The 24,106-nt window shown below is 54.6% G+C and overlaps 1 protein-coding gene across 2 annotated transcripts in view; it reads left to right on the forward strand.

The window, feature by feature from the left end:
• Positions 1 to 24,106, forward strand: part of RNF19B (ring finger protein 19B) — a 25,582-nt gene continuing 1,476 nt past the window's right edge. The window contains exons 1-8 of one of the 2 annotated variants that reach the window (XM_074563215.1): positions 1 to 90; positions 13,818 to 14,513; positions 18,966 to 19,171; positions 20,761 to 20,905; positions 21,378 to 21,540; positions 22,174 to 22,288; positions 22,791 to 22,931; positions 23,207 to 23,414. In XM_074563215.1, coding sequence (XP_074419316.1) covers positions 13,930 to 14,513; positions 18,966 to 19,171; positions 20,761 to 20,905; positions 21,378 to 21,540; positions 22,174 to 22,288; positions 22,791 to 22,931; positions 23,207 to 23,414 — 1,562 coding nt within the window. In that variant the 5' untranslated portion in view covers positions 1 to 90; positions 13,818 to 13,929. Of the gene's footprint in view, positions 91 to 13,449; positions 14,514 to 18,965; positions 19,172 to 20,760; positions 20,906 to 21,377; positions 21,541 to 22,173; positions 22,289 to 22,790; positions 22,932 to 23,206; positions 23,415 to 24,106 lie in introns of those variants that run through there. The other variant, XM_074563216.1, reaches the window with a different exon arrangement.

The raw sequence follows: 24,106 nt of genomic DNA on the forward strand, positions 1-24,106 counted from the left end.
GGTGGCGCAGAGGGAAGGGGAGTGGGAAAGGGAGAGCCAGGGAGACTGCGGAGCGAAGAGAGCTGCATCGGGAGTGGGCTCCAGGGAGAGGTAAGAGATGCTCTGGGTGCAGCGGGTCAGGGTGGGCTCCATGGGCGGCTGCAGTATCAGAGCCTGCCTCGGCATCTTTTTGGCTACCGTGCTGGTGTGGGATGGCTCTTGGGCAGCAGCGATGTTACACAGTGCCCTAACAGCCTGGCACAGCAGGGCTTGGTTCTTGGACAGTGCGACTGGGTCAGAGCCTGGCTGGCTGGTGCACAAGCTGCAAATGCATCCCCCCAGGATACCAGTGTATGTCACTGACACTGCTGGGAAGAGCCAGGAGTACCTGAAATTCCAGGATAGGCTAACGGGATTGGGGAGCAGCCGTGGTCCCTCTCTGGAGAAGGGGACGAGAGTTCCCTCTTGGGATTAGAGCACAAATCATTGATGAAATGAATCGGAAGTTTGGAGACCTGGTCCCCATAACTGCATCTAGGAATAGGAGGCTGTAAGCAGAGCTGATGCACTGGGACCAAGCCCAGCAGCGTGCATTTGGGGTGGGAATCCTAAACTACACATCTCCAGCAGCCTCGGCACTTACCCTGCCTGTGCAGGAAGCAGTAGTTCTGGGGGAAGTAGCCAGGTGTGCAATTATTGCCGGGAGCTCTCTGGATGTGGATCCTGGGGATCTGCAGACCTGGAAGGCAAAATAACAAAGTCCTTGAAGCCGCTCTGGATGTCATATTGCCTTTCAGCGTAACGGTTGCATAACGGGATCCAATCTGCTAGCGGAGAGAACAAGGGGTGACGGTCACCTCTGTGCCCTGCAGCATCCCAGTGGTACCTATGTGCCGTGCTGGCCCACGGCTCTGGGGTGAATTTCATCTCTTCCTAATCCAAAAACTGGGCTCATTCAACGCTTGGAAAAGGTGGTGGGTTTACAGCTGCAATTCAGCAGGGACATGTATGGGCTCTACACCTACACGCAGGCTGGGCAGCAGTGCCCTGCAGTACGTTAGCAAACTAGCAAGCAGGTTCATTAGCACCCACTTAATCTGACTGAAGAAAGCACATCAGGAGCCAGAAGCCCATTGCTGGTAACCAGTCAGAAACCAGTACTGGGGTAGAGATGGAAGAGGCACAGAGCAGAAACTTAGTCGGGCTGAAGGAAAAAAAACAAGAACAGGGAGAGGCCGATGCTCCTGTCACAACCACTTTGTTGAAATAACTTTCCCCTGTTTCCCATGTCATTTAAAGGGCTAGGGGCAGCACTGAGGCCGTGCAGAAATGCAGCCAGGAAAGCTTGAGTGTACGTGAGAGAGCAGAATTGCAATAAGGAACGTAAATATGCTTTAATTAGGGAAGACTATTGCTGTGAGAGGCACGATCCTCCCCCACGAAGGCGCAGATGCTGGGTCTATAGAGAGCATTTGGGAGTGGCCCGGGGTGGCCATACTGCTGCTTATTTTATGGTAACTGCGAACGGCAACAGCTTGTGCTGCTGTGTGGGACCTCTGTGGGCGCAACGGGTTGGAGGCCCTGCGCTTGGAGGCTTTTAGGAGCCAGCTGCGGTGGTGTCACCCAGGTGGCTGTGTGGGCAGCTGTGTTTCAGGCCTCTGACGTGGGTGGGGAGGAGAGGAGACGACCGGCTAGCAGCTCTCTGTGCCAGCCCTCCGTGCTGCACAGGGCAGCTGTTGTGGGAGGGAGCCAGCTCTGGATGGGCCCAGGCACTCCCAGATGAGACCCTGCCAGGCACAGCCTGAACCAGGCTCCCGGGGGCACTCTGGGAAGGGCGCAGGGGAGGTAACGCTGCTTTTCTGCGGCTTTGGTCCCTGACGTTGCAGCTCTGCATGGCCAGCAGCTAATGCAGCTAGGACTGCTTCGAAGTCGTGTTTCAACTTGCTTTTTTTTCAAGGTTATTCAACATTTAGTGGGGAGTGTCACCAGGACCTCCTACAAGCAGAAAGGGCAAGCCAACTCTGGTAGTCCTTGACCTTCTCCACTGCTCAGCTGGCTCTCCTTGCTGTTCCCCCTATACTTGCCTACACTGCAAAAGGGAGGATCATGTGAATATTACACAGCCTGGCATCTGCACATCAGCTGAAGCAGCTGAGTCTCTGACATGCTCCTAATGCCTTCATGCGATGCCGTTCCACAGCCGTGCTGTATTACCCGTGCGTTTGGTCCCTACCATAGGCTATCGCTACTAGATATACAACGATATAAAAATACAATAAATGGGAACTTGTGCTCTGCTGGGTGTGGGTACCTGGCCTGCAACACAACCCTTCCTGGGAAAAGAGGGCTGTGGACCTGTGAGCCTCTGCAGAGGCCTGAGGCACCGGGAGGAGCTGCCCTTGTACGTGTCCAGAGAGGGCCCTGGGAGCTGAGCCAAGTCCTGAGGGACGTTTTAATCCTTCCTATTCCACAGTCCATCTTGGCCATGACTCCACTGCAGTGAATGCTTTCCAGTTCCTTTGGCAGGGGCGCACACAGGCACTCAAAGGCGTGTACCTTGTGTTTGTTTTCACTCTTTATCTGGTACCAAGAGCAGGCAGCACAGCAGCTGAGTCAAGGAGGGCAGGTTGCTGTGTTCCCACTACTGCCCGGGCCACCCTGGAGGCCCCTCTATCCTCTCCCTAAACCCAGGCTGAAGTTTCCTTCTGCTGAGGTAGCTGTTTGTTTAATAGCTGAGGTTACTTGTGTAATCAATAGTTCTCTGTTTTCCAACAGAAATATTAGCCCTTTGGCCAAATCAGCATTTCTGTCTTTGTTATAAACCTAGCCTTAACTCTCAGCTCTGGGGTGACCTAGGTGCATTCCCAACCTACCTGCACAGAACCCCACTCCTCTTCTTTCCTCCTGCCAGCATTGCTTTTTCTCTCTGAGGTTAAGCAAGAAGGGCTGGAAGCATACGGAGAAATTGCTGGAGCCATTTGACTCTCTTCAGTCCCAGCTCCTCTCTTGGCTATGCCCCAACAGCTCATTCTCTGTGCTTGCTTCTCTAAGGAGGGTGATGAGGATAGAGGCAATGGGATCCTCATGGCCAAGAACATTGCTGATATAAGTCCCAGTCCACGGGCTCAGTGAGAACTTGGGTCAGCCACTGCCAGTAGAAGAAAAACTGTTCCCATCACACAGCAGGACCTGTACCCCAGAGAAGCAGGGCTGGAAGACAAGGTGCCCATAGTAAGGCTCCATGGCTGCAACTGAAGTTTCCTTGCAAACAGGCGAAGGCACTGACTCCCTGGAGCTGGATCTCCACTGGTTCCATCCCAGGCACCCAAAGGCTGGGCTGTGACTCTGGGCTCCAGTTTCCTCTGACTGAGGGAGGTCATGGGGTTTTTTTCTGCTGCCGGGGCAGCTGAAACACCCTTGCTGTGCATTGTTAGCGTCTCTGTACATCTCTGTTATTTCCAAACCAGAAAAGGTCACAGAGACCCAAGAGAAACCCACTTCCCTCCTTCACTGGAACTCCTCTTTCTGCCTCGCACATGCCTTTGTTGCCATCTCTCGCTTGCCAAATGCAGGAACACTGGGGTTTGGCAGGGCTCAAAGCCTTGGCTTGTCGGATGGGAAAGAGGCATTCTTGGTCCTCAGCCCGGGGACAGGGCTCTGCTCCATGTCCCCTGCCAGGTTCTCCAGCTGCAATTTTGGTGCTCATCCCATGCTGACAGCACTGTTCTTATGTGTCTGGGGATGGGCAGCACCCCTGGGTGCTGGGCTGTGAATCCTGCAGGAGATCCATGGAAAGTGGGCGGGAATAGCTGGTGCAGGACCCAGAGCTACGTGAACCCCAGCATGTTGCTGTGGCTGAGCTGCACGTACAGTGGGAAGCGCAGGAGTCGGCGCTGCCTGGAGAGGCTTTTCCCCAAATATGCATGATGGCAGGGAAAGGCAGAGGGAGGCCACATAAAGCCAGGCTGTCTCTGCTTTGTTTGAATAGGGCTGTTACTGCCAACAGTTGCCCCCTAGGAGGCTGCAGGGCTTATGCTGGGGAGGGATCCTGTAACTCAGAGACAGCTGGGAGGCACTTGGCAGCTACCGCTGTTTTAGGGGCAGGCACTGGACTTTTCCTGGTGCTCAGGGGAACTGGGATGGCAGCCCGGATCAGGGAGGGCAGGGCTGGGCAGATGAGAGACGGTCATAGCTGCTGTCTCCCTGTTAGAAGGATGCTATGGAGCAACAGCAGGGCCTGATTTCAGAGAAGCTTTGAGGTCTCAGTGCGCACTGATCACCCCAGAAACCTCCTACTCAATTTTCTGCTGTGCACAGTCCAGCCTCCTCAGAAAGCACAGGGGCTAGTTTGCTTCAACACTGGCTAAGGCAACCCACGGATGAGATCAGGCCCTGAGAGGGAAAAGGGTTTCTCATGGTGATGGAGGGGTGAGGGAGAAGAGGAATTTCCTGGCTGCAGTAAAGGTGGGCTCTGCTTGAAGAGAAGTTAGAGAGAAGGGGCTTGTGGTCATGGCATCAGGCAAGGGGACGGAAGGGGTGGGTCAGCGGCAAACCCCGGCAGAACAAACCTCATTTACCTTTCCATGCTGGCCCGGGAATGATAGACACACCAAACTACAACTTGCCTCTCCCCTTGCCCACCTTGTTCTCCTGCAGAGAGAACAGAGCACTGGGGGAGCAGCCCTGGACCGAACCAGGCTGAGGGCAAGGGCTTGGCAACCAAGGGTCAGGCTGTGGAAAGACCTCATCTGGGACAAGAGAACACTGATCAAGCTGATTTGCAAAGTGAGACACTCATACATTTCCCACCTGGTTAGTGCTGGCTCAGCCCTCTGGAAAATAACAAACGTTTTCCTTGCTGCGGGGCCAGAGGGCTGTGCTGGGAGCACTCTGCTGCTTTCCCATCCTGGCTGCAGACGGGAGGTGCTGCTGGCAGGGTCCAGAATCACTCTTCTTTCCCCTTTTGACAGCTGTTGCTGGTTATGAAAATGGGAATGTTCCCCAGCCAGTTCTCGGCAGGAACTGCCCTTTCCAGGGCTGACCGCATGGGCTGTTTCTTCCTCTTCCCACCTCCTGATGGTAGTCACAGATTCGGGTGCATTCTAGTCTTGGCGAAGCACTGCCCTTCCCTGCTCCTCCTCCTCGCACAGCACACAGGAAAGGCCCTTGACTCTGGCCTGCGAAGGGGGGATGTTTGTTCCTTGTCCTCAGATCAATAAATTTCTTGAGTCAATTCTTTTCCCAAAGCATAAAGAAAGAAACAAGAAACACTGGGACCATTCCTGCTGTGGGAATTTATACCCCAAAGCTGTCAGTCTGCAAGTAAACCCTGTTCCTAGCACAGAGATCCTGACACCAGCTACCGCCCCCTCTCCCCCAAGTGCAGGGTGGAGATCACACCTTGCAGGAGAGTGGTAGGGACATCACAGCATCTTATAGGAAAGTCATTATTTCTTGTCATGTCTGATGCAAAGGCCAAGCGAGTGTCGACAACATGGACAAGGGAACACTGGGCAAAGCTTAGCGAAGACAGGAAGGAGACAGGGGGGCTTATTGCTACTGGAAGCTGCGGGTCTCCAAAGCTTAGCAAGATTTGCAAGGGGTCAACCATCTCTGTAGGCAGAGAGACTGGGCAGAAGACACCACTGATTACAGTTGCAGCAGGGTAGGAAACCCCAGGGTTCAGAGCTTAAGCCAGTTTCTAAAAGAGCAGAACTAGCAGGAAAGGGAAATGACTCCACATCAGCTTACTTGCACCGTCCTTGCAGCAGCCAGAGTTGGCTACTCAGAAGATACTGAAGGCACAGAAGCGGGTGGATTCAGGCCACATCCTACCCAGAAGGTTAAGAGTTCCTTGGAAAGCCCAAATGGTGCAACTGAGCTAATTCAGAAAGAAGTTGTCTGGCTAATGCCAAGGTCAGTCTCAGTAACTCCTTCCACTCTTCCACTTTTGTTGTGCGGTGAGGCAGGGAGCTGAGAAACTCCCTGGCTGATTTTGGGACCTCAGGCAGAGGTCAGCAACCGCCTGGTTCTGCGTAACAGATGAGTGTGTTAGCACCCACCCCCCTGTGCTCAGTTCCCTCCCTGACTCCTAATGGCACACAGCAACAGAATTTCCATGCTCTTTATTTCAGAGCTCAGGGAAAATTTCTGTCACCAGCACGGAGTTAAATAAAAAGTTGGTAAATTCAGGAGGAAATGCGGCTTCACATAGCAAAGTGCTAACCTTTGGAATTGCTTTGAGAGTAGGTTAAGTCGAATATGATAACTGGCTTGGAAATATCCCGATGGTTTTATGACCTTTAATAATGTCTGTACTTCTGTACCCAGACAAGGGTCACCAGACTGCTCCAATACATGACCACATTCCGTTAGAAAAATCAGGAAAGAATTCTCTTCCCATCTTTCCCTGTCCTGTTGCGATTGCCATTGCTCAGTTTCTGTAAAGCACAGGCCGGAGCAGCATGGCCAGGGTGTTGAGCACACCACACGGCCTGTTCCTATGAACCCCACTTTGGTATGAGAATGATCTCTGTGTGATCTCTGTGTTACAGCGCTTCTGGAGGTGCCAAGGTGGTATTTCGGAAACTTTGCCTCTGAGACAGAGTGTTACTCAGGGGAAAGAAGTACGACACCTGTGTCCTCAGGAGCAGATGCAGGGTTTAAGCCCCATGCTAATGTTCTCCCAGATGGTCCTAAAGAGACCTGAGAGATTCAGGTCTCTTCCCACGATGGCAGTGACCTCCTGGCAAGCGAGGGAGTGTGTATGTTTCTCTTCCCCTGCCAAGATGAAAACAGTCCCTTTTACTTTCTTATTTCGCTTTTACTGTCCCCAGCCCCAGTCCAGGGCTGTGAGGGTTGGGTGGTGGCTCTGTTTCACAGTGACCTTCCCATGGCCATTGCTGAAGGGGCTACAGGTAAGGAGAGGCCCTGCTGAGGGCAGTCGTGCTCTTGTCCTTGGAAGTTCTGCTGAGACATTTCTCTTCCCAGGTGTAAACTGGTGCTTTGTGGGATTGGAGCTCAAACCTCCTTTGACGCCAAGCAGCCACAGGGACAGGCTTCAGCCACCACCTGCCCATGACAGCAGATCCCCCTGGTGCTCAGTTCACTGAAGCCTTTTCCCATTAGCAGGTCACTGCGAGCAGTGGATTATACCCTGGCAACAGGGACACTGCAACATGCAAGCCCCGAAACTGCAGCGCCTGCTCCACTACACAGCAAAATAGGTCGTGCATCAGCAAATGAAAAAGGACAGATGGTGTCTGCTAATACCGCTTAGTTTATGGCCTGCAGGATTAACTCACTAGTTGTCATGTCTGCAGAAAATAGGAAATGGGTGGGTCGGGTGGAGGAAACGTGGTGTGCCCAGCCCTCCCTGTGTTTGTAGGATGCACCAGCTGGAAAGGATGTCAGAGATGCTGCGAGGTTTTGAGATGCTGCCGAAAGGCTGCCAGTGTCTCTTTGAGGGTCTGGGCACTAGAGCTGGTGCCTTGTACCAAGCTTTGCCATCCAGCTCCGTTTCCCACACTCCCACCACAAAGATCAGCGCTGTAGGGAGAAAGATGCTGAGCCATGCAGGGATCCCCAGCAGAGACAGGGACACTGTTTGTGGTCTATGTGCCAACAACGGCTCTGCAGGAGAAGCCCACAGCTTCCTGTCCTGCGCCAGCTGCAGGACAGCCTCCAGTTCAGCCTTTTGAACCTTTCAGCCTTACCCACGTGTCTGCAGGAGTGAGACAGAAAGCTGATGCAGAAGCCTCAGGTCTTTTCAATGCCTTCTCTGTGACACACTGTTCTCCTTTCCTGGAAACCAGGCCAGTGCCTCACTCTGTTCTCCTTGCAGAAATCAAGCCCCCTGTCAGTGCTCTAGCTTCTCTGCATCTGCTCTCCGAGGGCAGAACAAACCCTTACTCAGTCCTCCCCAAATGGTCCTCCTGAAGATTTCACCTTGATCCTCTCTGCCTCTGCTGCAGCCAGGTTTGCTCACATCCTGCAAGATGCTGAGCACCCTGAAAAACAGCTGCCATCAGAGAGAGAGGAGAGTCTCCAGAGCAGTGCTAGGTTTCTGCCCTGTCATGCCACCTCCGTGTTCGTGGCACCTGGCTCTCCCCACTGAGTGCCTGACCACCACCACCCTGGCACAGTGTGCCCAGGACAGGCAGCTGCCTGCTGCCGTCAGAGGTGTTTGTCACCCCCACCTTCTTCTAGCCACAACCAGCTGTCACAGGCACTGGGGTTTTCTCCAGTGACTAATTTGCCTGTGTTTATGCCAACGCCAAACACATAATTGCCTGTTTAACAACTCGGGTGAGGAGGGAGTCTGGCTGCTTTGTCGTACGGTAGGGATCAGACCAACGCTTTCCCGATGGCAGCACCCTACTGTGCTAAACCTTCTCAGTTATAAATCCCCTATCATTAAGGAGAACAGGTCACCAGTAAGAGTGAATCGAGAGTGGGGATCATTGTTACTTCTATCCCTAAAGCTGTACAGTCAGTGTGCAGGACAGCAGGTGTATAAAGGAATCGGAACAGCCTGTGCTTTTATTACAAAAGGAAATGCTTCTTTTGTAGAGGGGGAAAGCATGTCAGATTACTATTGTAAGTAATTGCTTAACGCTCCCTACCTTTACGTCATTGCTGAAGTAGATGGTAGTTATCTCTGAGTCCCTGTTCAGGGTCCCCTTTCAGTGCACGTGTATCAGCGACGGGCCAAGCCCATGGCCCTCCTGGCTGGATGAGCCCTGGGGGAGACAGGATGGTGAGTTATGTGGGCACACGAGCCTCCAAGTTCTTCCCCCTCAAAATCTCCCCACCTCCCGCCTCTTTTTATCAGCTGCTGACAAGACTTGCCATGTGTGTAGGTGGCTCTCAAGCTTACAAGATGATTCCCCGCTCCCCCCACCTCCATCCATGAAGTGCATTCAGGATTTCGAGGAGGGGGAGCGTAGTGTTCCTCCGTCTGCAGGCCTGTTCTGCAAGGGACACGCGATGCTTTCAGAGAGCTCCATGTGGTAACTCTCTCCCAGGATTTCACACAACAGCATCTTCCGCAGAAAGTCACAGCAGGGAGTGGAAGATTGCTGGGCGTGTGGGTGTTAGGAGGGAGCAGAGTGGGATGGGGAGATGGAGGGGAGAGGAGGTGTAACTGCAGAGTAAACCAGAACAATCCTCTTGGAAGAGGCTTGAGTTTCTGATCCCAGGGCTCCCATCTTCTGCCTTTTTCTCTTCATTTAAAAAATGTCAATCCTTGTTAAGTCCAGCAGAGAAAAAGGGAGTCAAGCAGAATCATCTCTTCCTTCCCTGAACACATCTCAGGGGACCACAAGAGGCAAACAGAACATGAACTAGCTAGATCAACCCAGAAAGTGTGTGCAGATTTGCACACTGGGGAGAGCCCTCTCCAGCCATTGGTGTCTTCCCTGGAGAGACATAAACGGCCACTAATGACATCTCCATCTGAGAAATGATCAGAGTGCATGTCATTACAAACCAGTGTTTCCCCAGGGCCCCGGCAGAAAATGACCCCAATGAGCTTCAGTTTTTGAACACACAGCTGCTACCTCGTGAATGCAAAGCATCCCTCGCCACAGATCTCAAAGCTCTCAGGGTTAAGCTTCGCTGAACCCCTCTAACAAAGCCAGACTGCCATCCCTGCCCTGCACACAGGGGAGCTGGGGCCCCGAGAGAACGAATAAGGGAAGCCCGCATGCTCCGGGCATGACTCTTCAGGGCAGGGAGCTGGGACGAGACCCCCCACTTCACCTCTGAGAGGTTTAAAACTACTTTGTGCTACTTGTGTCTGTCTGTCCCTTTCACCTTCATCTATATGCTGTGACTACAGCAAACTCCCAGCTTTGCCTGCAAGGTGTCACAGCACACACCTGGCTGTGCCCTGTGGGGCATCCTCAGGAGACAGACCCTTGAAACTGTCATCTGCATTTTGGCACTGGGGAATCCTGGTGCAGCTGGATCCCTTTAACAGCCCTGGCCGTCCCATCCGAGCAGGGCCAAAGGTCTCAACCTGCCCAGCAAGACCGGAGCTGAGTCATTCCAGAGTGCCCCTGTCCAGGAAGAAGGAAGAATTCCTGGTGTAAAGCTGTTCCCCCTCCTTCCCCCTTTTTGTCGTGTCTGTGGCTATTTCAGAAAGCAGCAACGTGAGCTGGATTTTCTCTAAACTCCATCTGCTCTGCAACGTGGCCTGTGACCCACGAATAACCACCCAACCCTGTCTGGGTAGAGAGGAAGAAACCCCGAGGAGACCCATGTACTTCTAGATAAAACAGTCTGTTCCAGGGAGGGGTTCACACCTCAGTGCCAGAATGACCTAGAGGTTTCGGGCAGATTCAGTCTTTGTGTGTCCTGAAATAGCCATTTCAACATCTCCATGTCCTGTGGGCCAGGGACGAGAGCAACAGGCAGTTAGTTATTTACCATACCTGTGCAATCTGGGTAACCAGGAGAGGGGGGGCAGCCAAAGGGGACGTGGTAGGAGCTGGAGTTTCTATTTTATAGGCTGCAAACCAAGCCGGCACGCCTGCCTGCCAGCACCCCACCGCAGCAATGTTCCCGGCCACAGCACACCCCAGTCCCCCCATGCAAATACTCCCATTCTGAGAGCAGAGTTTCGCAATCCCTTCCCGGCAGCCAGCCTCTGCTTTCACTCTCTGAATTACCACGGGGAGTTTTCATTACATCACTAGAGGCTCTTCCTCCTTGAAGCCAGTGACAGAGCTGTCACTCTGCTTTTGTGGGGGTTTTTGGGGTGTGGGTGGCTGGGGTATTTCTCTGGAAAGGGGCCCTGTGGCTCCCAAAGGCAGGTTCAGCCCAGCCCACCCTCCCTGGCTGCTCCGTCCAGGCACCGGGCAGCGTGGCTTGGCTCAAAGCGGTGCCTGGACAAAGCAGGCCCCGCACTGCTGCTGGAAGCCTTCCTGGGAGACACGGCATTTTCAGGCGGCTTTAAAAGTCGCCTGTGCCAAATCCTGCTCTGATTTAAGCAGCAGGGTTGGAAGTCAGCAGTCTGCCAGCTTTCTGCCAGCGTAAGCAAGAGCAAATTTGCCTATCAGAGCTGCGATTTGCAGAGTGGTTCACTGAAGCATTTGAATTCTCCCCTCCCTCTTTTTTTTTGGTTGGTTTTTTTTTGTTTGTTTATCTTTTCAAATATCCCGCAGTTAAACGGTCAGACTGGTGACGGTTTCCCTGCAGCCCCAGGGAGGGGCTGAGCTGATTTCGCTCCCAATCCGGTGACTTTCCAATCAGCCTCTTTCCTCCCCTCTCTGGCAGCCCGTTTCCGTGCCCTCTCCTTCCCACCCGAAGGTCCCGGCTGGGTTGTTTTTTTCCAATTTGAATCAAAACAAACTACCGGGTTCAAACTGCTCCCTACTCAGGAAGGTGCTGAGCAGGAGCCTCTGCTCCTGGCAAGGGCTACAGAAACTCACCATGGAGAAACACCTCAGCCATGGAGAACTTTTTTCAAGTAGATGGTATGCCTGGACCACGGCGGGGTCAGCACAGTTAGACGTCTGTATCTCTGAGCTCCATAAAAGCACTGAATTCCCTCAAACATATGAAAACTGGCAAGAGGCTGGCGCAGCTCGGGCACAGGGAAGATGGCTCTGAAGTCAGCATGAGTCCTGGGATTTACCCTTGCCTCTCCCAGCCCTGTTTGTATCATAATTCCTCATATAAGGGAATGAAGAGTCATTTCTGCCCCATCAGCATGTTGTGAGCTGATGCCTTTCCCAGGGACTCCAGATGGCTTTGCTCTCTGTCTCTCTGTTTGTGTCTGCACTGCTGGTAATTCAGGCCTGTCTCACATTAGCTTTTGAGATGAAACCTTCCCACAATTAGTTACAGTCTGTGCTCTTGCGCTGCAAAGGACGTAGGGCTGAGCTGTCAGAGCGCTGTCTGGGAGATCCGTCCCACACACAAGTCCTGTTCAGGTTTCTCTATTTCAGTCAGGAGTGTGATTTTTCTAGTGAAATCATCAAACCAAGACAGTCTCTGTTACAGATGGGTAGCGACGGCCATTTAAAGATGCCTCATACCTGGCCAGTCCCAGGCAGGAATAGTTAATTTCAATATAATCTTGTACAACATCTCTCCTTTCGTTCTCCGGCCTTCTTTTCCCACTAGTGAAATGGGGAGAGGATCCTTTCGTGTGTTGGTGCACTCCGGGAGCTCCACATCAGAAGTGTCAGAGAAATTCTAAGCATCTTCATGCCTGTCCATAACCTGCCAGGGACCGGCGCCCAGCAACTCGAGCTGCTCAGGGGCAACGTGCTCCACAGACACCCTTGGAGCATCCCTGCCTCTCCTGGAGCAGAACTGTTTGACCCTCGTGCTAAATTAGCTTGCTAATAACAGGGTTCTCGATCCCAGGGGGGAATTTAACACCCTGAGGCTAATCCTAAGCGTGGTCCAAAACTTCCAGCTGGGCCAAAGCCATGGGTATTGTGGCAGGAATGCCGGAGCGCAGCTGAGGTGAGGGAGAGCTGACAAATGTCTGGGGAACATAAGCTCTAGGGAAGGAATTGGGTGCAGCAGGCATCTTGGGATAAGCACAAAGTGAGGGTGTATGGCAGGTACAGAATTAATGAAGAAAAGCGCAGGGAAGGTAACAGGAGAGCTGAAGGGTGTTGGGAGAGGAGGTGACTTCATTTGTGTGCTCTTACACAGGCGATTTACTCCCTCCGTGCCTTCATTCACCCATCCATCAAATGGGGAAGCGTCATCATTATCTCTGCTGCACAGACAGGCGCAGGGTCTTTGCCTACAGCAAGTCAGGCAGCACGAGCACCGAAACCCAGGTGCTTTCCACCGTCAGCCTGGGTTTGGCTCACTAAACCTTGTTCTCCACCCCAGAGGCACTGAACGGGGTCCTCCGCAGCCAGGAAGGAGCCTTGTAATAACTATGCAAATAGGCTTTTCTGAAAGAAATTATTTCAGGAATGGCGATAGCTGGAAGACAGTGATGAAGCCACACTTGTCACATGAATAACTACAGTCTGTCCAGTCAGAAGCTGACAGTCTACAGGGAAAGCAGCCCCTTCTGCGCTGATTTAACATGCACTTCATAGACACAGCAGATCTCTCTGCTTCGTCTCCGCTGCACAATAAGAGGCAGTATCCCTCCCGTTAGCTTATCTGCCTTTGAACGGGAGACAAGGCTGGCAGACCCCCATGGGCACAGGGGAACCCTAGAAGGAAACGGAGGCTTTTCAATTTCTGCACGACTGCAGTTAAGAATGCAGGTTGTAGTTTCAGTGCCTCTGTATGAAAGAGGCCAAACCCCGCAGTCGGGGAAGCGTGCCCGGGTGAGTAAATCTCCACACGACTCTTACAAATACTATAAAGGAGGGCCACGCAGCCAGGGGCAAGATGCCCCAGCAGGATGTATAAATTCAGAGGAGCCTCAAGCAGTTATAGACCCTGCTCTCCAACAAGAGAGATGTTAAAAAACAAAATTCCACAGGGGCACAGCCCCTCCACCCGCTCCTAGGAGAGCACCAGGCCCCTTCACAACCCTCCATTAGCGCCAGACCTGGGACGCGGTGGGGAAGCCTCTGTCCGGCTGAGGCCAACAGGCCGCCATGCTCCAGCCAAGCCCTGCGGCCCTATCAGTGCGAGGAGGAGCGGGACGCTGAGGGGGGCCGGGGCCGGGGCCAGCCACCGCCTCCCCGGGGACGGAGAGCTTCAGGCCTGCCCGGCGGCGCTGCCCGCAACCAAAATGGCGGCGGCCGCGGCCGGGCGGGGCGGGGCGGGGCGCATGCGCAGTGGGCGGGGCGGGGCGGGGCGGGGCGGGGCCGCGCTCACCGGCGGCGGGGCCGCTGTCGTTGCAGCGCGGCGGAGGTAGCACCGGGCGGGACGCGGTGCGCGGAGCCCCCCCGATCCCCGGAACGACCCTCACCGCAGGCCGACACCGTCGATTGGCAGCCACCGGCCCCGGTCGCCATGGGCTCCGAGCGGGAATCTGAATCGCCGCGCTCCTCCTCCATCCACTCGGCCGCCGCCAAGTGCCCGAAGCCCGGTCGCCGCCGCCGCCTCTCCTTCCAGAGCGTCTTCTCCGCCGCCGCCGCCTCCGCCGCCGGCGGCCGCCGCCGCGCCAAGGCCGAGCCGCCTCCCGCCGCCCCGCCGCCGCCTCCCGCCGCCCCGCCGGCCCCGCCGCCCCCGCCACCGCCGCCGCCGCCGCCTCCGCCGCCCCTCGAGGAAGCCCCGGTGGTCCCGGAGGGTGGCGGCGAAGAGGAGCTGGAGTGCCCGCTGTGCCTGGTGCGGCAGCCGGCGGAGAACGCCCCCCGGTTGCTGTCGTGTCCGCACCGGTCGTGCGGGGCCTGCCTGCGGCAGTACCTCCGCATCGAGATCACCGAGTCCCGCGTCAACATCTGCTGCCCCGAGTGCAGCGAACGCCTCAACCCCGCCGACATCCGCCGCCTCCTCCGCGACTCCCCGCACCTCGTCGCCAAGTACGAGGAGTTCATGCTGCGCCGCTGCCTCGCCGCCGACCCCGACTGCCGCTGGTGCCCGGCCCCCGACTGCGGGTGAGTCCCGGGGCGGTGCTGTCCCCTCTCGTCGGGGGCGCCTGGGGAGGGAGGGGACCCGCTGTCCCCGCAGGGTGCGGTCCCCTCCGTCCTGGGACGCCTGGGGAGGGGGGGAACCCGTTGTCCCTATAGGGTGTTGTCCCATCCATCCGTCCTGGGACAGCCTGGGGAGCAGGGACCCGCTGTCCCCATAGGGTGCTGCTCCATCCGTGTGTCCTGGGATGGCTCAGGGAAGGGAGACCCCCACCCTGGTGGGGTGCTGCCCATCCCCAGCAGGTCGTGGGGATGGCATCCCACCCGCTGTCCTGCTGGGGTGCTCCCTGTCCCCACCTGGGTCCCAGGACAGCACGGGGGGGGTGCTCCCCCCCAGTGAGGTGCTGCTGCTGCTGACACACACTTCTGGTCCTGCTGAGCCCCATGGAGAGCCCTCATTGCAGGTGTTCTCTGCTTGCTTGTCAGCAGTCTCTTCAGGACAGTTGGTGGGGCTTGGGTACCAAAATGACACTCTGTCTGTCCCTGTTACCTTGCCAGAGCACTAGGATTTGACCTTGGGGATTGTGGAAATACAAATTGGGTATGAGTGATAGGACTTGAAGGGGGTTTTAGCTGAGCCATCGTTTCCCTAATTTAAAAGAAAGCTTTTTTTCTGCACAAATGGGAAGCGTGGAGTTTCCCGGCCGCGTGTATTGCTGCAAGCCATGGGGACAGAGCATGGGGACACCCTGCAGCTTCCACGGTGGGGAAGAAGGAACCGTAAACGGTCACTTTTTCCCAGTGAGGACATGAATAGATGGCACAGAGGAGTGATGTTGACTCATTATCCATTGCCCAAGTGAGGAAATGTCTGTCCAGAAGTCCGCCCAGCCAAGCTTGATGACTTTGTAGTTATCTGTGTGTTGCTTTCATTTTCTCTTCTCCTTTCCTTCAAATGAACTCTGTGAGGTTTCTGTTTGAGCATAAGCCAAAGCTGCCTGGAAAAGGGCTTTGTTCGGGAAACTTAGAGAAGTGCTGTGAAGTTTAGCTATAGCTCAGCTTGGATCGCAATTCTGGGTAGCGAGAACATGAAAGGAAAGTTTGACCTAGTAGTCGGAACGGAAAGTGTGGTGGGAGGGTTGCGAAGATTTAATCAGAGCATTGTAGCAGCCTTTCTATGCAAATTGGCTAACCTGGCTCAGGTTACCCATTTCGCAGCCTCTGAGCATCCCTGTGTAAGGGCTTGTTTTTTCAGAGGGACACGTAACAGCGAACAACAGCTTTGCTCCTTTCTGAAGCAAGATGAGTGCTAGATCTTGATATTTCTGTGTCACTAGGGATGGGATCAGGGGGGCTGGAGGAGGTTATGCTGCCCAGAGAGCAACACCAGAGGGAATGGGAATGCCCCTGCTGTTAACCAGCTAGAGAAAATCCGGTTCCTGCTTACCGAATCTCAGCTCTTTGGCTGCTGTGATATTTATCTGTGTTCAGGATAAGGTGTAAACGCAACGTACGTCACCCAGGCTGTCTGGTTGGAAGGAGCCAGTCCCAGCCCGGCCTGGAGGGTGTTGTCTCTTCAACAGTAGCCCAGGCTGAGTCTGCTCCGGCCGTGGCTTTGGGCAGACCGGTGTCACACACAGCTCTTTGTGTGAGAAAAAGCCTCCTCCCTGGTCAGCCTGTGAGGGCAGACAGGCGACGGGCACGAGCATCCTCCTCTGGGCTGCCCAGCAGAAGCAAGAAGTGACCCTGGGGCTGCTGGAGACCAGGCAGCTCTCACGGACCAGTGCTGCCAGTGTGTCTGCGGCACTCGAACAAAGGCTGTTGGAATCAGCCCTCTGTCAGGGAGAGGAATTAATCACACTATTCATTCTTCCCAGCGAGCTTGTGTCGCTGTGCTTATGTAAAATCAGGGTATGAATTATTTACAGCGGGCTTTCCCACCGTAGTAGTGCCGGTGTACCGAGTTGGAGCGTAGGGCTGGGGACACGGCGATGCTCGGCACTGGGTGTCACCCAGCGCCGAGGTGACGGCAGCGAGGGGCTGCTGGGGGATGGCGGACAAAACCCTGGGCGTGTGGCACGCAGCATCCTGTGCCTTTTCCATGCGTACCGCAGTCTTTCGTAAATGAAAGAGCTTGGTTGTGCTGCTGGGGAGGAGGAGGAGGAAGACCAACACAACACCGGTGCATGTTGCCATGGAAACACCGGTCAATTGATGCGCCATCAGTCGCAATACAAATCATTTTCTATGTTTGCAGCGTTCTTTTTTTCTTTTTTTTTTTCCCCCTGCTATGATCAGGTGGCATCGCTGTCTAGTGTTTGTCACACTGCATCTCTCCTAGAAGCTTGGGAGAATAACGGAACCTTGAAAGAAACGCAGCTGTGTAGGCTGAGCTGGGTGAATGAGGCAGGAGGCGACTGGTGAGGCTCTGACTCCCACGGAGCTGCCGGAGGAGGGATGGAGACAACTCCCGGCCATCCAAGGAGCAGGCTGGGAATGATGCTGTGCGATTCCTGGGCTCTCGGGAAGACGCTCGCTGTCCTTGCTGCGTCGGGAGAAGTCAGAGTTTCCCTTTCCATCTGCTGGGGCTGCTCAAGGCAGTGATGTGTCCGAGGTCAGGTGAAGAGGGGGCGTGTGCTGCCCATCCGGATGCTGTCGTGGCTGGTGTTAAGCACATCGCTTCAACAGCCTCTTTCTAGTTGACCTTGAACTCGGAGATGTGTTATTTTTCCCTGATAGACAGTCACGCAGTTTGTTTCCCCACAGCTGTGGGCTTGTTCATGGTATTTGTCATTTCGGCTCTAGGAATAAAATATAAATGGTGACGATTCTCATTTCTCATAGGATTTGCTCCAGTGTCTTAAAAAAGCCCCACACCCTACATCTCTAGCGAGGGGCTAATTTGGAGCATGGGGTTGCTTAATCTGTTACACTGCGCTTTCCTGGCCCTCTGTTATGGTTTGAAATAGCAGCGTGTCGTAACACAGCTGGGCAGATGAGGCTTTTTTTTTTGTGCCAGGGGTGAGTCTTTGGCTGTATGATAGTGGCGGGGTAAGGATGCTTCGTGGGATCTTCTCTAGAGAAGATGCATAGGAGTGAGTGTGGCTCAAGTTTGTCCCTCCCAAACCGTCTGTATGCCGTCTTTCCTCGAATATTGGCTTCACGTGCAGGAGCGCGCGGCCGTTGATGCAGGAGACCCTGCCGTCGTGCCTCCCGGCCCCGCGCTCGGCGCAGAGATGTTGTTTCTTTGGCGATTATGTCGTACCCTGGCAGGATGAAGTTGCTCAAACTCCCACGGGATATGAATCATTGTGGTATGACACATTCAGCGGTTCTCACGCTGCTGCCTCCAAGAAGAGGCAATACAACTCGAGCTACACAAAGCTCTAAATATAAAACCTTAAATAGGAGTTATTCTCCTCTGACCACTAACAAAAATACTGAGGATGAACAACAAAAATATCCTTTGCCGTACTGGTGTCGCAGAAGTGGAAGGCGCTTCTGGAATTGCTCGGTTCAGCCCCTGCCAGTGGAAAGAGCCTCAGCCTAGATGACTGGAAGCCAGCTTTCCTATGGCGGTGCTTGACGGGGACGCTTGGACTTTTGTGGGCAGAGCACACTTCCTTCTGGGAGCGTCACGCCGCTGTCAGAAGCGAGCTGGTTGGACATGCCCCCCCATCTCACACGTTCGGTTAGTTTTACTCCGGTTTTAGCTTACTCCGGAGGCAGAGCGTTGTTCTTCACTGCTCTTTAAAACAGGGAATTCCGTGGAGATCAACGAGAGCTTGTTTCTTGAGATAGCTAGACGTGGAAACCCCTGGTGCCGCACTTTTTTTAGAGTTATTCAGTTGATAGAAGTGCCCAGGCCAACCTCAGCTTTCCTGGACTCCTCCGGGCCGTGTTGCAACCACCCATATGCCTGTCCTAAGGAACTGGGGGGCTGTTTAGCCGCAGGTGCCCGGAACGAGCAGCGTGAGCCTCCCCTAGGAGCCTGGGCGGGCAGAAACAGCGAGCTGTCAGCAGGGCGCGCTGGGCAAGGCAGGTCTGGTCTGTGCGGATGGACAGTGAGAACTGCCAGCAGTCGTTGAGGAGGGAATTCAGTATCGTAAGCCGTCTGTATAAAAGCTATCTGCCCCGAGTAAGCCAATTAGCACTACTTAATTTCACAGCACTGGAGAGAGCAGGAATTTGCCTGGCGCAGGCTGCGGCACGGACAGTGATCGGAAAGATGGAGATGGGAGAGATGGGCTGACCTGCCCCGCAGGCTCCGGGGGCGAATTCACACATCCCTCGGCGTCGCCTGAGCTCTCACTGCAGCGTCTGCAGCTCTTCAGCTCCTCAGCCAGCTGCTTGGAGCAGAGCAGGGCAGCGGCAGCCTCCTGTGCTGCCCCTGGGCAGGCTGAATTAAAGGGATCGCTGGCCTGTAGCTTGATAACGTTGTCTTCTGCTAATTCCCCCCGTGTCTTCCTTCTCCCCCAGTTACGCGGTGATTGCCTACGGCTGTGCCAGCTGCCCCAAGCTGACCTGCGAGAGGGACGGCTGCCAGACGGAGTTCTGCTATCACTGCAAACAGATATGGCATCCCAACCAAACCTGCGACATGGCCCGCCAGCAGCGGGCACAGGCGCTCCGAGTACGGACCAAGCACACCTCAGGCCTCAGTTACGGACAGGAATCCGGGCCGGGTATGGATTCACACGTTTTTTAATATCCCCGTGAAACTGAGAAAGAGCCACCCGTGTCCCCAGCGCCGTCCTGTCGGGGCAGGGGGGTGTCAGTGCCCTGCGTGGCACAGCTGAGGGTCTCCAGCAGCCACCGGTGAAACTCAGAGTCATTTCCCCTTCTTGTGTGCGTTAGGACAAGCCCGGTGGGCTCCTCCAAAAATGCAACACACACCAGTAGGTGACGATGTGCTTTGGGTCCCTCCACGTGACGGCAGCCTCCCCTCATCCGCCCCAGCCAGGCTTGTGGCCCTTTTGATCTTGGATGTTCTCGCTTCTTGCTGCTCTAAACCCTGAACAAATAGGCGCTTTTTACCCTTACAGCTTCAAATTTGCCTGCTGCGGTAGTAAAGAGTAGCCTTCGTGCTTAGCTGAGCGTGGGGAGCCTCGCTCCGCGCGCTGTTAGGCGTTAGTAATGTCAGGTACAGGAAGAAATGCCAACCCACAGACTCCCACGCTGCCTGGTAGGAGCTGCTGTGTCGACCGAGTTAGCGTTCGTTAAAAATAACCGTATTATTGACTCTGGAAGTGGGCAGTGAGGCCATTTCATAAGGTCCCGCCCTACCCCCAAACAAAACCCCTTACTTTTCCTTCTGTGTCAGGAGCGAAAATGTTAATACGCTTACTTAGAATGGAGCTGTCGTGGGTGGTTCTGAGGTGGCTTCGTGGTATGTCGAGGTTCAACGTGCCCCAGTTAGAGGTGGACAGCACGGATACTACCACAGCCTGCAGCACGAGCCGGCAAGCGAAAAATAGTTTCTGAGTTTTTACACCCTTTTAAAGGAGATCCCCGCCAGGAAGAGCACTCAGCCACTGAAAGGGAGGTTCTTGAGACAGCGGTTTTTCCCCACCCGGTTCTTGCTGGATTCAATGTGGTGATTAATAAGGTGCGAGCTGCTCTCAGCAGCTGGATTTCATACTGTCGAGTGTTGCCGAGGCTGCCAGCAAGGCCCTGAACCACAGCGCAGCCGTTGCCTAACTGTGACCAGGCGACGCTTGCATTAAGGAAGAGATGAAGGACCCTGATTCTGGGGCCTGGGGGCTGACAGCCTCGTCGCTGGCCCCCCGCCGGCAGCACAGACCCCATTCCCCTTGTGGCTGCTTTTGAGGGCCAGGTTCGGAGTTTCTCCGATGCCGCCTTCTCCCGATCGTTGTGTTGTTCTTGGCTTGTGAATCACCTCAGTGGAGCAATTTAATAATGGTTCGTTCTTGCGCTGTTGCCTTGGTTAGCACAGGGCAGGTAGGACTTGTTCCCAGCATTTAAGCATGTTCTGGAATACATCCCATTTAAGGCTAGAAAAAGCTTGTAAAAGTGACTGCTGTTCTCAGTCCCCGCTGTCTGGGCGAATGGCCTTGGTGGGATCTCTCTCATCAATGTTATCGTCTCGCTCTGAAGATAAACTAAAGGCACAGCCGTCCCTGCTTTGTCTGTGGTGAGCGGAGGCCTTCTGCCCGCGCAGAAAACAAGAGTTTCAATCCGTAACGAGACCCCCCTCGTTGATTCTTCATGCTGGCAGCAGAGTCCAACTCAATCCCGTGCTTCCTCCCCGTAGCTGACGACATCAAGCCGTGTCCGCGCTGCAGCGCGTACATCATCAAGATGAACGACGGGAGCTGTAACCATATGACCTGCGCGGTGTGTGGCTGCGAGTTCTGCTGGCTCTGCATGAAGGAGATCTCGGATCTGCATTACCTCAGGTGAGGAGGGGAGCGGGACGCCGAGGTCCTGCCCGTGGGGTAGCACGAGCTTCTCTGAGGCTGGTTGGAGGAGCTCAGTTCTTGCATGGGCCTTTCATCCTCCTGACTTTCCAATCAGTCACTAAAACTTTCTTCTTTCTGACCCGGAGAGCTGAACTTTCTCCCCACATCACAGCAGGAGGATGCTCTTCCGCACCGAGAAAAGCTCCTCCTGATACAGTTGCATTTGAGAACACTTAGCGTATCGGATATTAAACATAATCCCGGTGGCGTGATAATCACCTTAATGAGGAAATTAATCTTGATGGGGGGGAAAAAAGAGGGAAAGCCTTTTTTTTTTAATGTTGCTTAACCACTTCCCAAGTTTTGGGTTTTGTTCACGTGGAAGTGGAACTTGCGGTTCTCAGGAGCGCTGAGGAATTGCTGTGGTGTTAATGCCATTTTTTAAATTATTTTTTTCCCTTCCATTAAGCCCCTCTGGCTGTACATTCTGGGGCAAAAAGCCATGGAGTCGTAAAAAGAAGATTCTCTGGCAGCTGGGCACGTTGATCGGCGCTCCTGTAGGCATTTCCCTCATCGCTGGCATTGCCATCCCTGCCATGGTCATTGGCATCCCCGTGTACGTGGGGAGGAAGGTGAGTGTGGAGAGCAGAAGGCTGGAGCTGAAGGGTTTGGGGCGTTCTCCGTACTCAAGGCATCCGACCAGAAATTTAGAGCTGATATGAAGGGTGGATCTTGTCATAGAACCAAGACTCAGTTGTCTCTTCTAACCCTTGTCTTATCTTCTGGGCTTTGTGTGGGGAGAGGGAAGGTGGTGGCTGATAGCCCTTCGGGCTGAAGTCCTCTCACACGCATTTTGCGTTGCTCTTGTGCCTCTGCCTCGAACCAGCAGCAGCCAAGGAGAATCCTGGTCATTTTAAGCCTGATGATGGGCTCTACGGGACAGTGGCTGGACTTGCACAAGTCGCTCGTGTTTCGATGCTGACCTGCTGCCCCAAAGCGCGTCATGCTGTTGTGTGTCTGCGCTGATAAAGAGGCGCGGAGAGGGAAGAAATGGCCTGTCAGCACTGTCTTTGTAGCTGCTGCCTTTTCTTAAACACAGACCCACCTGCTAGATCTGGTCTGTGAGGAGATCTGTGGTCAAGATGAGGTTCTTTACGGACTAATGCTGCTGACAAGGCTGTAAAAACACAAGCTTATTCATGTCTTTTGCTGGTATGTGCTCATGGCTGGGCTCTGTTCTCACCTGGTGCTTCTCCTTCCACCAGATCCACAGCAGGTACGAGGGAAAGAAAACCTCTAAGCACAAGAGGAACTTGGCCATTACTGGTGGGGTCACCCTGTCTGTCATCGCCTCTCCAGTCATCGCCGCTGTCAGTGTTGGTAAGTGGCACAGTCCCTTTCCCTTCTGGTGGGCCAGTAGTCACCGAGACAGATGGGTAGCCCAGCCCTGGGAGGTGGGGGGATCGCCGAAGGGCGATTTGCAGACTGCTGCCCTGTGCTCGTCTGGGCACGTCCCTGCGTGTCACATCCCGCTTGCGTGTCCTCGGGTGCTGGATTTGTCCTGGACCCCCGCTGCCCGTGCCGCAGCCCGTAGTGGAGTCCCTCGGCACACAGAGCTGTCTCTTACCCACCCACTGGTTTGGTGGCTGATGCCTTGCGGGTTCAGCTGGGGCTGTCTGTGCTCCTGGGGTTCCCTCGTTCTGCACTGCAGCAGCACAAATGAAGGGCTCCTCCACCGTCTGTCTCGTGTAAACTAGGACCTTTCTGTGTTAAGAGCAGAGCAAACGCAACTGGGAGAGTCCCTGCCCCAAAGAGTCCCTTGTGTCTGCCCAGCACAGCTCAGCCTTAAGCTCCTCTTAACTCAGGGCGTCCCACTCTCCAGGAATTGGAGTCCCCATCATGCTGGCTTACGTCTACGGCGTTGTGCCCATCTCGCTGTGCCGGGGCGGTGGCTGTGGAGTGAGCACCGCCAATGGAAAGGGTGTGAAAATCGAGTTTGACGAAGACGACGGACCAATCACAGGTACTGTGTGATAACTGGTGAAGGGAAGGGGGTGAAGCAAGACCCTGGCGTTGCCTCTTGTAATGAAATGGCAGCGGGGCTTAACGTTTCCCAAATCCGAACATCTCTCTCTTGCTGGGTTTTGCTTCGGTCTTCTGCTGGTGAGCAAAACCTCAGCTCTTGGTTGCCCTGGAAGAGGCAGGCTGAGACAGGCGCTGACCCCCAGCCCTGCCAACTCCACCACAGCCCGACGGTCCCCTCGCTGATCCCAGTTCCTGTGCCGTTCTTCCCCGCAGTGGCTGACGCCTGGCGAGCCCTGAAGAACCCCAGCATTGGCGAAAGCAGCATTGAGGGTCTGACCAGTGTGCTGAGCACCAGCGGCAGCCCCACCGACGGGCTCAGCGTGATGCAGGGCAACTACAGCGAGACGGCCAGCTTCGCTGCCCTCTCGGGCGGCACCCTCAGCGGTGGTGTCCTCTCGGGAGGCAAGGGGAAGTACAGCAGGTAACCGAGCTCACGGGCACAGCAAGAACAGGGCAGCGGCGCCCAAGACCTGTGCTGGTCGAGCATACTTATTTTGGGGAGCTCAGTGACTGTGAGCCATCCTTCTTTGCCTTGGGAGTCACGTCCTAGTATTTTTACTTCTTACTCTGTTGTAGAATAACTAGTCCCAGCAGGCCAGGCTACTTCTGGAGCCAGTGCTAGGCTGGTTCTTGCAAGGAGGACAAAAGATAAGCTCCTGTCCCTACTGAGCTCCTTGAAACTGCGGAGCTGATGCTTCAGGTTAATTGGGAAGAGTGCAGAGGTGCCTCCGTGGCCTGCTTAAAGATCTTCCAGTCCCCTTGTCCCGGCCTACGGGTTTTGATGTTTCCTGTTCTTTGGTGGCCTACAGCAAGCAGGGTCGCTGCTTTCCAAGTCGGAAGGTTACACCACAGTTTTCCTCCAAACTTGCCTGTGAGTCAGTTTGCTGGGTAATTAGAGACGCGTGTTGATACGGCAGCCAGGATATAATCATGGCTGTGCGCTAGATCTGTGGAAATCTGTTCTTCACAGGAATTGCGTGAGTCATACATATAAACACAACTTTACCTTCGTCATGGAAAACAGAATGGGTTCACCTAAATGGAGCCAAAAACGAGACTAAATGAGAGGAACCATTGGGGTTAAACGTCATGCCGAGCTCAGCCGGCACAGAG

This window comes from Larus michahellis, chromosome 19 (genome assembly GCF_964199755.1).
Source record: "Larus michahellis chromosome 19, bLarMic1.1, whole genome shotgun sequence".
In the NCBI taxonomy this organism is placed as follows: Eukaryota; Metazoa; Chordata; class Aves; order Charadriiformes; family Laridae; genus Larus; species Larus michahellis.